Raw genomic sequence first — 16730 nt, 5'->3', positions numbered from 1 at the left:
TATACATGCTGAACTTCAACATCTGTTATTTCTAAGTAACTATATTACTATTATGATATATAGGCCTACATTTTCACCGTATTTACTGCTTTGTCGTTACAAGAAAGGTGCACAGTAATTGAAATTGATATGCAACTTTTGCCGTAGGTATGTTTCTCTATCGGACAATGAGAAAACAGGCTTCAAAGCCCGGGAGCTGAAGTCTGTTCACGTGGACGCCATTGGAACTTACCTCCGTATAACCTTTCACAGAAACCATGTCAACCGCTACAACCTTTACAACCAGGTACTCCACTATGAAGTCATAAAGACATAAAGTCATTCCCCTTAACCTGTTGATTTAACTTATATACTACCACATTCATATCATTTTATAGTTTATTTGATTTATTTTTTCATCGACTTTTGTTTATCATTTCAGGTTGCATTGGTTGCCATTAATGTTTTGGGAGATTCTGTGGATGGCACTGCTGTTGACACAATTGTAAGTGGTCGCTCTTAAACGTGTGTGACTGTTCTGTCATGTTTATGTTACTGTATATTTAAGGCGCAGTACTACTGTGAAACACCAGAATGCGCTGCTGTGCTAGTATTTGTGTGAGCCTGCCAACCTGAAGTAAATTTCTTGATAGGCTGCGCTAATAAAAACATCTATTTGATTTCATTACTTTTCCATAAGCATTTAACCCACAACGGTGAGTATGGCTACTGTAGAACCATATACACATTATATACCTACATTGTTCTGCAGATAATCATGGTCGATATTTCTGAATATTGTGGACTTGCCAAGTTAAATAAAGGTAAAATAATGGATAAAAGCATCTGCTAAATGGCATATATATTTTATTGGTGTTATGTGTTTCCATAATATGTATTTACGTATAGAGAAAACCCTTTTCCACTGTTTATGTATGCAAGCTATGTGTCAGTGTATGTTTACAAAATGCACACAGACTACAGTTTGCACACAAACACAGTGTTTCTGTTGCATGGTGGTCACTGTGTGTGCCTGTATTGGCATCTGTATTGGTGTGTGCGCTGCTTGCCCTGACAGGCATGGGGAAGGAATGTGGTAATCCGACTCCGAGGGCAGAGTAATCACAGAGGAGGCCTTAGCCACTGTAATCAGATAGACCTGCGGACGGACAGCCCCTGGAAGAGAGTGGCCCAGCTCCGAGGGGAAGTTTCCCCTAGCTGCAGATATAAGATCAGCTTCCCATCCCCAGTCCTAACCTTAACCATTCATGTGGAAAATGCAAAGCTGACCAAAGATCAGCGTCTAGGGGCAACTTTCCCCTACACCAAGTGGCCCAGCCTTACCTCTCCAACACACAGATAGGCAGATTCCACGGTACAAGCTTCACATTGTCACTCTCTAATCCCACTCTTAGGCACCTCCACCCGGCCACAGTGTTAGCTTGCCTGGTTATCTCTCAGGGAGTTTAGTGTTCTTACTGCTGCATGTATGTTGTGATTGTACAGGTAAAGCCTATAGAGTGACTTTGAAGTATGTGGAGTGAGAGCTGGTCGTATAATTGACATACTACTTGTGGTAGATCACCTAACTCTGGTGTTGTGGCACTGATGACTTGCCTCATCAAGTATTATACAGAGTTGAGTAGTCCCCTTATCAAGTCCATGTTACTGTAAACTCGCTTGTTTACCACTAGACTATGCTCCATTCCTGTATCCATAATAATGACTCCGTTAACAGTGGTTGTGTGTTTTACTGAGCAGATGACCTGTCTGAGACTTATGGCTGTGTGTTTTGCAGCCTGTCATTGAGAGAGGTTAATTGTATCTCTGTTTGCCCTCAGCCTAGCAGAGAGCAACTGATTGAGCACTACCTCAACAGTCAGCACGAGACCGCCTTGGATGGAACATACATGGGGTAAGGGTTGAAGGCTCATGGCGCATTGTACTGTGAAGTGCTCTGTGACAATGCTGTTTAAACAAAACATTAACCTTGAAGTTTATGTATGATCACCACTCAATTTGCCATTTCCATTTTACAGTTTTTCTCTTTACCTTGGACTATAGTCTGTTAACAATAGATCTGGCTAATGTAGAACCCAGGAACTGATGCGTCAAGTGGAATAGTTGTCAATTTGTCACTCTGAGACTCCAAGATGTCATTCACATTTTTAGAAAAACAAAAGAATATCCCATACATCAGGGGTAAGCATCTAGATTCAGCCTCGGGACAATTTTTTTCTTGGAGCAGATGGTCGGGGGGCCGGAACATAATTATAATATTTTGTACACTGTAAATTGACCACAACTACTGTAAGCCCAAAAATAGATAATTTCATACCTTGATTACATTAAGACAATCTTTTTTTTTTTTGGTGGGAATACTTGGTGAACAGATTTCCTAAATTAAATATTTTTTTTTGCTGAATTCCTAGTGATTTTAGTTTTTGAACAAAAACCCCAAATATACTTACTGACTTTATTGTCCCCATGTTGCAGTGTCATGTACACGGTTAAAGTGGCGTTTAAATACACAACAAAATTGACAATACAACTTTCATAACAGTTACATACCAATAAAACATATATTTTTTAAAGACTAGCCTGCTGGCCTTACTGAGTCGATAGGAACATTAGCCCGAGCTATTTAGGAGGGATATCACACCTAGCACAAATGATTGTCTAGTTCTGTTTTTCCTGCTGAGGGGTGCCCTATACCTGCGCCCAGAGGGGAGTAGTTCAATGTCCGGGTACAGGGGGTGGCTTGGGTCTAAAATTATTTTGTGAGCCTTGCGGAGGGCCCTGACCTTAAAAATCTCATCCAGGCCTGTCTGTTTGACTCCAAGTACCTTGCTTGCTGTGGTGATAATCCTTCTCAGCATATTTCTCTGGCTGACAGTGGCATTGCCAAACTAACAAACAATACAAAAAGTTAAAATACTCTCAATGAAGGATTTGTAAAACAGAGTCCGTATAGTACAGTCTACATTAAAAGATCCCAGCTTTTTGAGAAAGTACAGTCTCTCTTGGCTCTTTTTGTAGATCAGGTCTGTACATTTACTCCACTGAAGCTTATTGTCCAAGAGGACACCCAGGTATTTGTATTCCTCTACAATCTCTATATTCTGACCTCTGATAGATGTTGCAGAGGTAGGTGTTGTACACTTCCTGAAGTCTATGCACATGTCTTTGGTCTATATATATACAGTACCAGTCAAAAGTTTGGACACACATACTCATTCAAGGGTTTTTCTTTATTTGACTATTTTCTACATTGTAGAATAACTATAAAATAACACATATGGAATCATGTAGTAACCAAAAAAGGAGCCACCCTTTGCCTTGATGAAAGCTTTGCACACTCTTGGCATTCTCTCAACAAGCTTCATGAGGAATGCTTTTCCAACAGTCTTGAAGGTGTTCCCACATATGCTGAGCATTTGTTGGCTGCTTTTCCTTCACTCTGCGGTCCAACTCATCCGCCAAACCATCTCAATTAGGTTGAGGTCGGGTGATTGTGGAGGCCTGGTCATCTGATGCAGCACTCCATCACTATCCTTCTTGGTCAAATAGCCCTTATACAGCCTGGAGGTGTGCTGGGTCATTGTCCTGTTGAAAAACAAATGATAGTCCCACTAAGCGCAAACCAGATGGGATGGCGTATCGCTGCAGAATGCTGTGGTAGCCATGCTGGTTAAGTGTGCCTTGAATTCTAAATAAATCACAGACAGTGTCACCAGCAAAGCATCATCACACCTCCTCCTCTATGCTTCACGGTGAGAACCACACATGTCGAGATCATCCGGGCTTCCCTGTGGCTCAGTTGGTAGAGCATGGTGTTTGCAACGCCAGCATGGTGTGTGCAACGCCAGGGTTGTGGGTTCGATTCCCACGGGGCTCAGTACAAAAAAAAAATGCATGAAATGAAATGTATGTGTAACAGTGTAGGTTCCGTCCCTCTCTTCGCCTCAACCCGGGCTCGAACCAGGGACCCTTGCACACATCAACAACTGACACCCACCGAAGCATCGTTACCCATCGCGCCACAAGAGCCACGCCTCTTGCAACGCAAGGGGCAACCCTACTTCAAGTCTCAGAGCGAGTGACGTCACCAATTGAAACGCTATTAGCGCGCACCACCGCTAACTAACTAGCCATTTCACATCGGTTACACTCACCCCCCCTTTGACCTCCTCCTTTTCCGCAGCAACCAATGATCCGGGTCAACAGCATCAATGTAACAGTGTAGGTTCCGTCCCTCTCTTCGCCCCAACCTGGGCTCGAACCAGGGACCCTTGCACACATCAACAACTGACACCCCACGAAGCATCGTTACCCATCGCGCCACAAAAGCCGCGGCCCTTGCAACGCAAGGGGCAACCCTACTTCAAGTCTCAGAGCGGGTGAAGTCACCGATTGAAACGCTATTAGCGCGCACCACCGCTAACTAACTAGCCATTTCACATCGGTTACACTCACCCCCCCTTTGACCTCCTCCTTTTCCGCAGCAACCAACGATCCGGGTCACGGCACCAATGTACCAGTGTAGGTTCCGTCCCTCTCTTCGCCTCAACCCGGGCTCGAACCAGGGACCCTTGCACACATCAACAACTGACACCCACCGAAGCATCGTTACCCATCGCGCCACAAGAGCCACGGCTCTTGCAACGCAAGGGGCAACCCTACTTCAAGTCTCAGAGCGAGTGACGTCACCGATTGAAACGATATTAGCGCGCACCACCGCTAACTAACTAGCCATTTCACATCGGTTACATATGCAATCACTACTGTAAGTCGCTCTGGATAAGAAAATCTGCTAAATGACTAATAATGTTTTAAACAATCCGTTCACCTACTCTGCGTCTCACAAACACACAGTGGTTGCAACCAAAAATTGCAAATTTGGATTCATCAGACCAATGGACAGATTTCCACCGGTCTAATGTACATTTCTCATCTTTCTTGGCCCAAGCAAGTCTTTTCTTCTTATTGGTGTCCTTTAATAGTGGGCTTGAGTTTATTTTGGGATGCAAAGAAATCAATACTAAAGGACACCAATAATAAGAAGGGACTTGCTTGGGTCATGAAACCCGAGCAATGGACATTTAGACCAGTGGAAATTTGGTTCCAACCGCCGTTTCTTTGTGAGACGCGGTGTAGGTGAAGGAAAAACAGCCAACAAGTGCTCAGCATATGTGGGAACTCATTCAGAGAATGCCAAGAGTGTGCAGAGCTGTCATCAAGGCAAAGGGTGGCTATTTGAAGAATCTCAAATAATTTATTTTGCAACCAAAAATCGAAAATTTGGACAGATTTCCACCGGTCTAATGTACAATGCTCGTGTTTCTTGGCCCCAGCAAGTCTCTTCTTCTTATTGGTGTCCTTTAGTAGTGGTTTCTTTGCAGCAATTCGACCACGAAGGCTGGATTGACGCAGTCTCCTCTGAACAGTTGATGTTGAGATGTCTGTTACTTGAACTCTGTGAAGCATTTATTTGGGCTGCAATCTGAGGTGCAGTTAACTCTAATGAACTTATCCTCTGCAGCAGATGTAACTCTGGGTCCGCCTTTCATTTGGCGGTCCTCATGAGAGCCAGTTTCATCATAGCGCTTGATGGTTTTTTCCACTGCACTTGAAGAAACTTTCAAAGTTCTTGAAATTTTCTGGATTGACTGACTTTCATGTCTTAAAGTGATGATGGACGGTTGTTTCTCACTGCTTATTTGAGCTGTTCTTTCCATAATATGGACTTGGTCTTTTACCAAATGGGGCTATCTTCTGGACACCACCCCTACCTTGTCATACCACAACTGATTGTCTCAAACGCATTAAGAAGGAAAGAAATTCCAAAAATTAACTTTTAAAAAGGCACACCTGTTCATTGAAATGGATTCCAAGTGACTACCTCATGAAGCTGGTTGAGAGAATGCCAAGAGTGTGCAAAGCTGTTTTCAAAGCCAAGGGTGGCTACATTGAAGAATCTCAAATATAAAATATATTTTGATTGTTTAACACTTTTTTGGTTACTTCATGATTCCATTTGTGTTATTTCATAGTTTTTATGTCTTCACTATTATTCTACAATGTAGAAAATTGTAAAAATTAAGAAAAACCCTTGAATGAGTAGGTGTTCTAAAACTTTTGAGCAGTAGTGTGTGTATATACACTACTGTTCAAAAGTTTGGGGTCACTTACAAATGTCCTTGTTTTTTAAAGAAAAGCAAAAACATTTTGTCCATTTAAAATAACATCAAATTGATCAGAAATACAGTGTAGATATTGTTAATGTTGTAAATGACTATTGTAGCTGGAAACGGCTGATTTTTAATCGAATATCTACATAGGCGTACAGAGGCCCATTATCAGCAACCATCACTCCTGTGTTCCAGTGGCATTAGAAAACAATTTTGCAATTATGTTAGCACAGCTGAAAACTGTGGCGCTGATTAAAGAAGCAATTCTGGCCTTCTTTAGACTAGTTGAGTATCTGGAGCATCAGCATTTGTGGGTTCGATTACAGGCTCAAAATGGCCAGAAACAAAGGACATTTTGAAACTCGTCAGTCTATTCTTGTTCTGAGAAATGAAGGCTATTCCATGTGAGAAATGACCAAGAAACTGAAGATCTCGTACAACGCTGTGTACTACTCCCTTCACAGAACAGAGTAAACTGGCTCTAACAAGAATAGAAAGAGTGGGAGGCCCCGGCGCACAACTGAGCAAGAGGACAAGTACATTAGAGTGTCTAGTTTGAGAAACTGACACCTCACAAGTCCTCAACTGACAGCTTCATTAAATAGTACCCGCAAAACACCAGTCTCAACGTCATCAGTGAAGAAGCGACTCCGGGATGCTGGCCTTCTAGTCAGAGTTCCTCTGTCCAGTGTCTGTGTTCTTTTGCCCATCTTAATCTTTTATTTTTATTGGCCAGTCTGAGATATGGCTTTTTATTTGCAACTCTGCCTAGAAGACCAGCATCCCGGAGTCGCCTTCACTGTTGACACACACACAAACGGCTTCCTGCCATAGATGTTAAAAATCATATTTTTTTAACAATACTGATGATACTTGGGAGTCGTGTTGTGACTCAACAAATGTAAAGAATGTGTTTAACTAATCACTCACTTTCAGATAACATTTTGAATACCTAATTGGGGTACATTGTTATCTGAAAGTGTGAAATTAAGCTCTGGTCTCTGCATTAAAAGTGTCTCTATCCCATTGTCTTTTTCAGTAAGTGTGAGTCCATCTCTCCTCTGGATGACCTGGCTTTTGACATGTACCAGGACCCCGAGGTAGCCCACATCATCCACCTGCTGGATGACAAGAAGCAGGAGATGGTCCGTCAGGAGAGATACGAGTTCGCCAAAACACTCAAGCAGGCTATCGCTGACCTGCAGAAGGTACTTCTAGGGTCTTCTGTGTGAAAATTGAACAAAATATCCAATAGCCTGTCGTCGTCGTCCCCCCCCCGTTGGCCCTTGTGTAGATCTGAAAATATGTATTGCATAGTTAGATTCAAGTAATATGACGGAAATTCCACCTAGCCTATTAGAGGATAAGGTGGAGCTAGTGCCATATTGCTTATACAGTACCTATCTATCCATCTACATGAAGTGCCTAGGGTAGTGGAAAAAAGTGTTGTTAGAGTTTGACATTGACACAGTACACAGATATGTTATCTTTGCATTACAAATGGACACATAAAGTATACTCCATATCATATCTTGTGAGTGAATTCAGACACCACCCCGTAGCAAAATAACTTCCCAAACCCAATTCCAATCCACTTGTTTGCCTGGCCAATTAGCATTGCATGCGCTGCTGTTGCTAAGGTGGTCAAACCGAAACACTTCCACCATAGCCTCTTGGGGGCATAACTCACACCAATGTAGGATTGATAGAAAAGGCAATTACTTCATATTGTGCTCCCGAGTGGCGCAGCGGTCTAAGGCACTGCATCTCAATGCAAGAGGCGTCACTACAGTCCCTGGCTCGAATCCAGGCTGAATCACATCCGGCTGTGATTGCGCGTCCCATAGGGCGGCACACAATTGGCCCAGCGTCGTCCGGGTTTGGCCGGGGTAGGCCGTCATTGGAAATAAGAATTTGTTCTTAACTGGCTTGCCTACTTAAATAAAGGTTGAGTATTGTCACATACTTCAAATATATCTACTACTAATTGTCTTTCACATCAGTAGCTAATGCTGTGTTACCCATAGTCTTATATATGTGTTACCTGGCACCGTACTAGCAAACTTGCTCAGTTCTATGGAATTTCCCTGTAAAATGATGCATTGGACTGGAACCTCTGGTCTCCGTCCTAAGTGGCACCCTATTCCCTATGTAGTGCACAACTTCCCTATGGGCCCTGGTCATAAATAGTGCACTATATAGTGATTTAGGGTACCATTTTGGATATTGACAATGGTAAAATATCCAGTTCGTAAACGTTAACGATTCCGTCCATGGAATACCATGATGCCCTGTGGGCATGGCAATGCCCCGTTGCATACTAACCACAATGTTGAACAATAATGGATAGTTTGCCACTTCCTTCCAACATCGAGGCCTTTAGTTGCCCATTCATGGACATTAAAATATTTAATCACAAAAAAAAGAAAAAAACATACTCTGTTTCTCTTTCTCCATCCTCTTTCCTCTTTCTTCCTTCTGTCCCCCTGTGTGACTGTGGGCTAGGTAGGAGAACGTCTGGGCCGATATGACGTGGAGAAATGCTGTGCCATAGAAAAGGAGGACTATGACACAGCCAAGAAGAAGAAGGAGCAAATGGAGGAGTACAGGATGACGGTGTACCATCAACTAGAGGTCCACAACCTACTGGACATGGGTATGGTGAGTGGCTCAATGTGGCTTCTTCAGTCATTTGAATTGTTGTGACTGGGAATGTACACTATATATACAAAAGTATGTGGACACCCCATACCCGTTGCTGACAGGTGTATAGAATTGAGCACACAGACATGCAATCTCCATAGACAAACATTGGCAGTAGAATGGCCTTACTGAAGAGCTCAGTGAATTTCAACGTGGCACCGTCATAGGATGCCACCTTTCCAACAAGTCAGCTCGTTAAAAATCGTCTGTCCTCGGTTGCAACACGCACTACCAAGTTCCAAACTGCCTCTTCCAAGCACAAGCTTAAGATCACCATGCACAATGCCAAGCGTCGGCTGGAGTGGTGTAATGCTTGCTGTCATTGGACTCTGGAGCAGTGGAAACGCGTTATCTGGAGTGATGAATCACGCTTCATCATCTGGCAGTCCGACGGACGAATCTGGTTTTGGCGGATGCCAGGAGAACACTACCTGTCTGAATTCCTGGTGCCAACTGTACATTTTGGTGGAGGAGGAATAAGGGTCTAGGGCTGTTTTTCATGGTTTGGGCTATGTCCCTTAGTTCCAGTGAAGGGAAATCTTAATGCTACAGCATACAATGACTTTTTAGACGATTCTGTGCTTCCAACTTTGTGGGAACAGTTTGGCGAAGACCCTTTCCTGTTTCAGCACGACATAGTCCCCATGCTCAAAGTGAGGTCCATACAGAAATGGTTTGTTGAGATCGGTGTGGAAGAACTTGACTGGCCTGCACAGAGCCCTGACCTCAACCCCATCGAACACCTTTGGGATAAATTAAAACACCGACTGCGAGCCAGGCCTAATTTCCCAACATCAATGTCTGACCTCACTAAAGCTCTTGTGGAAGCAGGTCCCCGCAGCAAAGTTCCAACATCTAGTGGAAAGCCTCCAGAAGAGTGGAGTCTGTTATAGCAGCAAAGGTGGGACCAACTCCATATTCATGCCCATGATTTCGGATTGAGATGTTTGACGAGCAGGTGTCCAAATACTTTTGGTCATGTAGTGTATCTTAATGCCTTCATTTAACTATTTTAATTGGGTTTTTGGATAAAACAGCATATAAACAGTGCTGTAACAACATATCAACTGAAAACAAACATGACCTTATAATGGAAAAATACATTACAAGTTCGTTCACTATGGCAGCGGTTCCCAAACTTTTCCTTTCCGGGGACGACCAAGTCACAGTCAAGGGCTATTGAGGTCCACCATTCGCAGAGGCGCAGCATTATTTTACATAAAATATCTATCTTACCTGTCAATTTGTCTATTTTATCAGTGAATGTAACAGATTAAAGGCCTATTATGTTTGTTATACAATTGTTATACAATTTGCATTGTGAAAAGTAATGTAAAATTGCTTACAACATCATTATAGTCCCAACTGTTATTATTTTTCACACAAAAAAAGAAACAGGTTGAAAACCACTGCATTATGGTAATTAATGGTATTTTTATTATTTTGTAACCTAATTAACTAGCATGTCTACAAATATTCATATTTTTGGTCCTTTTAGCAGACACACTTATCCAGAGCAATTACGGTTAACTGCCTTGCTGAAGGGCACATTGACAGATTTTTCACCTCGTCTACTCGGGGATTTGAACCAGTGACCTTTCGATTACTGGCCCATTGTGCTAAACACTAGGCTACCTGGCTTCCCATATATCCAATCTTCCATCATCTTGCATTAAATGACATTTGGTCATCTTTCAACCTTGACACCCACCAACATTGCAAAGCCAAGCAGTTTGACGAGGAAAGCCCTCCGTCTTCTCTCCTCATGTTGACTTTAGATAAGGGAGATGACGGAGTCACCATCCGAGGACTCTCCCGATGTGCCTTCCCCACGCCGCCACCAAGTAGGACACAAGATGAGGGTTGTCACGGAAACAAGGAGGAGAAACCAGGAACCTGTGATCACGGAGACTGTGGGACCTTTCCCCCCCAAACCTGTCAGTCCCCCCCAAACCCTGCTGCGCTCCCTCTCTCTGACACCACGCTCCTACCCAGCAGTGCCCAGGATAGACGTGAGTCCCACACTGAATCACACTATGTAGCACTGTTGTTTCACTTGTGAAACAAAGCATGATTCTGTTTGGATTTCCAGGCTAGCAAAGACTTAACGTGACAATTTAAAAAGCTCTGATTGATGCCCAGTTATAGGTGTTATACGTTTTCTTATGCTATTCACTACTTTTTCCTTTTTTCCATGTTATACCAAACCCCACAAGTTATTGAAGAAGAGTTATAGCCACAATGTCGTGACAAGAAACGCACTGAGCCCCTCCTTATAATCTGCAGGGGTGTTTGAAACATGGTGTACGGTGTACTCACCAGTGTGACTGCAGACAGGTTCAGTTTCACAATTTAATTAAAAGTGAAACAGTTGAGTGACTTTAGCACGAGCCAACCTGGCTGGAAGGCCCTGCTTTTGGCCTTTTACAGGACGGGAGTATTGTGCCAGTTGGCTGGCAGTTAAACTTGGATTAGATATTATACCTGGGTTCTAAAACTCATTATACATACAACGACAGCATAGTCAATGAAAGCAACATTTGTTTTAGTAGATAATCTGATCAATCAATCTTTTCACTAGTCTGTCTAGCTCGGTCTGTTTGGTTGGTTACATGGTCTTTTTCTCTTGAACACTGAACATTTCAGTGTATCTCAACACTTGCGATATCTGGGTGTAAGAAATGTAAACCTGCTTAAATCTTCACTCATCAAGTCCAAACTCTTAACCACCTGAACAGGTAACTTTTTTTGTTTATTTCAATCCTCAGTTAGTGTTTCTGCAAGCAAAGTAATATTAGGGTCATGTGAGGTTATCTTAAAGAAATGAATTGATCTATATAGAAACATGTTCTAACCACAATAATGAAACAATAGTTTGATGTCCCATTGATCTCCCATTGAATGACTGTATGCACAGGTCACCACCCTGCCTTATGACGAGAGACCCCTACCTGCCCTGCAGAGAAAGGGGGAGATGCCCCAGAGCCACCCTGAGGAGTCCAGTCTCCCCCCCTCTCCCCTGGCCACCATCATCCCCTGTAGCCCTGGTGTGACTGGGGAGCCTGAGCCCCTGACAGAGAGTGCCCAGAGAGAGGCCAGTTTCCCTATCGAGGTGTATGGAGACGGACTGGTGAGATAAATACACGCAAGCATGTATGCACGCACACACACACACATACACAGGAAAAACCCAGACTTTACATGATGTATCTCTCATAGTCAGTCATCCTCTGGACAGTTTGACTTTCTAATCCTCTCATCTGTCCTAGGTGGCTGGAGCTTATTCAAAAACTTGGTCCTACCGGGAAGATGCCCTGCTGGCTGTCTACAAGAAGCTGACGGAAGTATCAGCCGGGACGCCCAAGGAGAAACTGAGGAACATGATGAGGGCTGCAGTGTTTCTGGTCAAGAAGGCCCTCAAGGATAAAGTATCATCTGTGAGTTTTAAATGGTATCGTATTCCCTATATAGTGCACTACTTTTTACCAGATCCCAATGGGACCTAGTCAAAAGTAGTGCACTATATAGGGAATAGGGTGTCATTTTGGACACAGACACTCCCTATTTAGCCTAGGTATGATGATTTACAGGTAGCTGTGATGCCAGGGGATCTTTTTGGGGGTTGTGTACTTTATTACTCAGAACAGTAGGTTAACATGTTTACCTTTTAGTGCCTTTAACCACACTTGGCCCAGATTGAAGTTACAAACAACATGTAGAACATAAAAAGAGCTAGCTACATGCCTTATGCCACAATGACTAACCACTCTTGTTGCCTGGGGCTGATTTATGGAGGCCAACATTCATTCTAACCCACGCTTGGGAAACCTGCACTGGGGGAAGTGATATGGTACCGTTTCACAGTAGTGTGTTGCACTGAGAAGTTTGTGAACAGAGTAAATATTGATCATGCCGTTTTAGAGGGTGGTTTGCACACAAAAATAGACAACTTCAGAAATAAATATATACATTTTTTGGCTTAGCCTACACAGCAGGCAGCGGGGACATTTTTGGTAAATGTTTGTCTATTTTTGTGTTCGAACCATGCTCTTATTTGTGGACTTCCTTGTTTAGGCATTATTTAACATGGGATGATGTTATTTGTGACACTTTTCTCCCTGTGTTTGATGAACAAGTTCACAGGGTTTTTCCCTTAAAAGTCTATACAATCAGCGTAATATAGAATGATTAAGTGAAAGGCATTGTCCATGTTTTGAAGGCAGTAGCGGTGCGTGGGTAAAATCACTGGGTAAGCCAAGCAACAAAAAAAAGGTATACTACAACTTATGAGTTGTAATAATTGCGTTGTTTGCTCTAACCTGTTAGTTCATATGCGTTGACACTGTGATATTTTTGGAGGCTCCTGAGTGGCGAAACGGTCTAAGGCACTGCTCAGTGCAGACTACAGACTCTGGTTCGATCCCGGGCTGTATCACAACCATCCGTGATTGGGAGTCCCATAGGGCGGTGCACACTTTGCCCAGCGTCATCCGTGTTAGGGAAGGGTTTGGCCGGGGTAGGACATCATTGTAAAATAAGAATTTGTTTTTAACTGACTTGCCTAGTTAAATAAAGGTTAAATTAATATATATATATATATATATATATCTATATACAGTTGAAGTCGGAAGTTTACATACACTTAGGTTGAAGTCATTAAAACTCGTTTTTCAACCACTCCACAATTTTCTTGTTAACAAACTATAGTTTTGGCAAGTCGGTTAGGACATCTACTTTGTGCATGACACAAGTAATCTTTCCAACAATTGTTTAGAGACGGATTATTTCACTTATAATTCACTGTATCACAATTCCAGTGGGTCAGAAGTTTACATACACTAAGTTGACTGTGCCTTTTAAACAGCTTGGAAAATTCCAGAAAACGATGTCATGGCTTTAGAAGCTTCTGATAGGCTAGTTGACATCATTTGAGTCAATTGGAGGTGTACCTGTGGATGTATTTCAAGGCCTACCTTCAAACTCAGTGCCTCTTTGCTTGACATCATGGGAAAATCAAAAGAAATCAGCCAAGACCTCAGAAAATAAATTGTAGACCTCCACAAGTCTGGTTCATCCTTTGCAGCAATTTCCAAATGCCTGAAGGTACCACGTTCATCCGTACAAACAATAGTACGCAAGTATAAACACCATGGGACCACGCAGCCGTCATACTGCTCAGGAAGGAGACGCGTTCTGTCTCCTAGAGATGAACGTACTTTGGTGCGAAAAGTGCAAATCAATCCCAGAACAACAGCAAAGGACCTTGTGAAGATGCTGGAGGAAACAGGTAGAAAAGTATCAATATCCACAGTAAAACGAGTCCTATATCGACATAACCTGAAAGGCTGCTCAGCAAGGAAGAAGTCACTGCTCCATTAAAAAAGACAGACTACGGTTTGCAACTGCACATGGGGACAAAGATCGTACTTTTTGGAGACATTTCCTCTGGTCTGATGAAACAAAAATAGAACTGTTTGGCCATAATGACCATCGTTATGTTTGGAGGAAAAAGGGGGAGGCTTGCAAGCCAAAGAACACCATCCCAACCGTGAAGCACGGGGGTGGCAGCATCATGTTGTGGGGCTGCTTTGCTACAGGAGGGACTGGTGCACTTCACAAAATAGATGGCATCATAAGGTAAGGACATGATGTGGATATATTGAAGCAACATCTCAAGACATCAGTCAGGAAGTTAAAGTTTGGTCACAAATGGGTCTTCCAAGTGGACAATGACCCCAAGCATACTTCCAAATCAAATCAAATGTATTTATATAGCCCTTCGTACATCAGCTGATATCTCAAAGTGCTGTACAGAAACCCAGCCTAAAACCCCAAACAGCAAGCAATGCATGTGAAAGAAGCACGGTGGCTAGGAAAAACTCCCTAGGAAAAACTCCCTAGAAAGGCCAAAAACCTAGGAAGAAACCTAGAGAGGAACCAGGCTATGAGGGGTGGCCAGTCCTCTTCTGGCTGTGCCGGGTGGATATTATAACAGAACATGGTCAAGATGTTAAATTGTTCATAAATGACCAGCATGGTCAAATAATAATAATCATAGTAGTTGTCGAGGGTGCAACAAGCACGTCCGGTGAACAGGTCAGGGTTCCATAGCCGCAGGCAGAACAGTTGAAACTGGAGCAGCAGCACGGCCAGGTGGACTGGGGACAGCAAGGAGTCATCATGCCAGGTAGTCCTGAGGCATGGTCCTAGGGCTCAGGTCCTCCGAGAGAAAGAAAGAAAGAGAGAATTAGAGAGGGCATATTTAAATTCACACAGGACACCGGATAAGACAAGAGAAATACTCCAGATGTAACAGACTGACCCTAGCCCCCCGACACAAACTACTGCAGCATAAATACTGGAGGCTGAGACAGGAGGGATCAGAAGACGCTGTGGCCCCATCCGATGATACCCCCGGACAGAGCCAAACAGGCAGGATATAACCCCACCCACTTTGCCAAAGCACAGCCCCCACACCACTAGAGGGATGTCTCCAACCACCAACTTACCGTCCTGAGACAACAAAGTTGTGGTAAAATGGCTTATGGACAACAAAGTCAAGGTATTGGAGTGGCCATCACAAAGCCCTGACCTCAACCCTATAGAAAATGTGGGCAGAATTGAAAAAGCGTTTGCGAACAAGGAGGCCTACAAACCTGACTCAGTTACACCAGCTTTGTCAGGGGGAATGGCCCCAATTCACCCAACTTATTGTGGGATGCTTGTGGAAGGCTACCCGACACGTTTGACCCAAGTTAAACAATTTAAAGGCATCGACCCACTGGGAATGTGATGAAAGAAATAAAAGCTGAAATAAATCACTCTCTACTATTATTCTGACATTTCACATTCTTAAAATAAAGTGGTGATTCTAACTGACCTAAGACAGGGAATTTTTACTCGGATTAAATGTCAGGAATTTTGAAAAACTGAGTTTAAATGTATTTGGCTAAGGAGCATGTAAACTTCCGACTTCAAGTGTGTGTGTGTATGATGTCCACAAAACATATTACATGTAACAAACCGTTACATGACCTACTACAGCATGGTCAAGCAAGTTAATGATTCCGTAATTTTCGGGCTACTAAACAACTATTGATTTAGAACCACGGAGAGTTGCCTCAAGTCTCAAAGAAAACCGGCGCTGCTTCCACTATTCCAGCACCATTCAACTTCAACATCATCTAATCACCTATGCTAGTCCAATACAGTGACAACTAAAAAATACAAAAAACGATTTAGTCCAATCAACGTCAGCTAAATATGATGTGGCTGTCCATTGTACTGATATCTGTGTTTTTGCAAGTAGAAAAAACATGTTGACTCACTCTACTTGTAGAGAAACGCCTATGCCATCCTCCTCTTTCATGTTGCCTAAACGGTCTATGATTCTGTCATGATACAGTACACACTTTATGTTTTTGTTGTCCTAAGCTACCTGGCTAAAATGTCATTCAAGCTAGTTAACATTAGCATACTACATCTAGCTACATGTTGAACTTCCATCCTCTCAGGCCAGGGGCACAATGTCTGAATTTATAGTTGGATCAGAATCGGCGTTATAATCATTGGCCAGTACGGAGAATTCAGTAAACCCACAAGTCCAAATCACTTTTTCCATCTCTGGCTAATTTAGGAAAGTGCCAATGCTCGCTGTCTTCTCTTGTATTCAATGCTACGGGCGGCAACAATATCATATTATTTTTGACCAGACCACATCGGATAGATGAGCTTCACATACAGAGACAGAGGGGCGCTGTTTCGCTCGCTCAGAATACTTTCTCTACGAATTGAAGGAAAATTATGAAGCACAGAGACGAAAGATGCATTATTTAATGTGTTTTTTTCCTCCTTTTC

At 42.9% G+C, this 16730-nt stretch overlaps 1 protein-coding gene across 3 annotated transcripts in view; it reads left to right on the top strand.

Annotated features, from left to right (window-relative positions):
* Positions 1 to 16730, top strand: part of LOC106571987 (centrosomal protein of 104 kDa) — a 50302-nt gene that overhangs the window by 1890 nt on the left and 31682 nt on the right. For all 3 annotated transcript variants that reach the window (XM_014145663.3, XM_014145662.3, XM_014145661.3), the window contains exons 4-11: positions 148 to 286; positions 422 to 484; positions 1821 to 1894; positions 7210 to 7378; positions 8676 to 8831; positions 10652 to 10885; positions 11791 to 12003; positions 12143 to 12310. In XM_014145663.3, coding sequence (XP_014001138.1) covers positions 148 to 286; positions 422 to 484; positions 1821 to 1894; positions 7210 to 7378; positions 8676 to 8831; positions 10652 to 10885; positions 11791 to 12003; positions 12143 to 12310 — 1216 coding nt within the window. The remainder of the gene's footprint in view (positions 1 to 147; positions 287 to 421; positions 485 to 1820; positions 1895 to 7209; positions 7379 to 8675; positions 8832 to 10651; positions 10886 to 11790; positions 12004 to 12142; positions 12311 to 16730) is intronic.

Source organism: Salmo salar, chromosome 15 (genome assembly GCF_965601325.2).
Source record: "Salmo salar chromosome 15, fSalSal1, whole genome shotgun sequence".
In the NCBI taxonomy this organism is placed as follows: Eukaryota; Metazoa; Chordata; class Actinopteri; order Salmoniformes; family Salmonidae; genus Salmo; species Salmo salar.
This window is presented reverse-complemented; position numbering and strand designations above follow the sequence as displayed.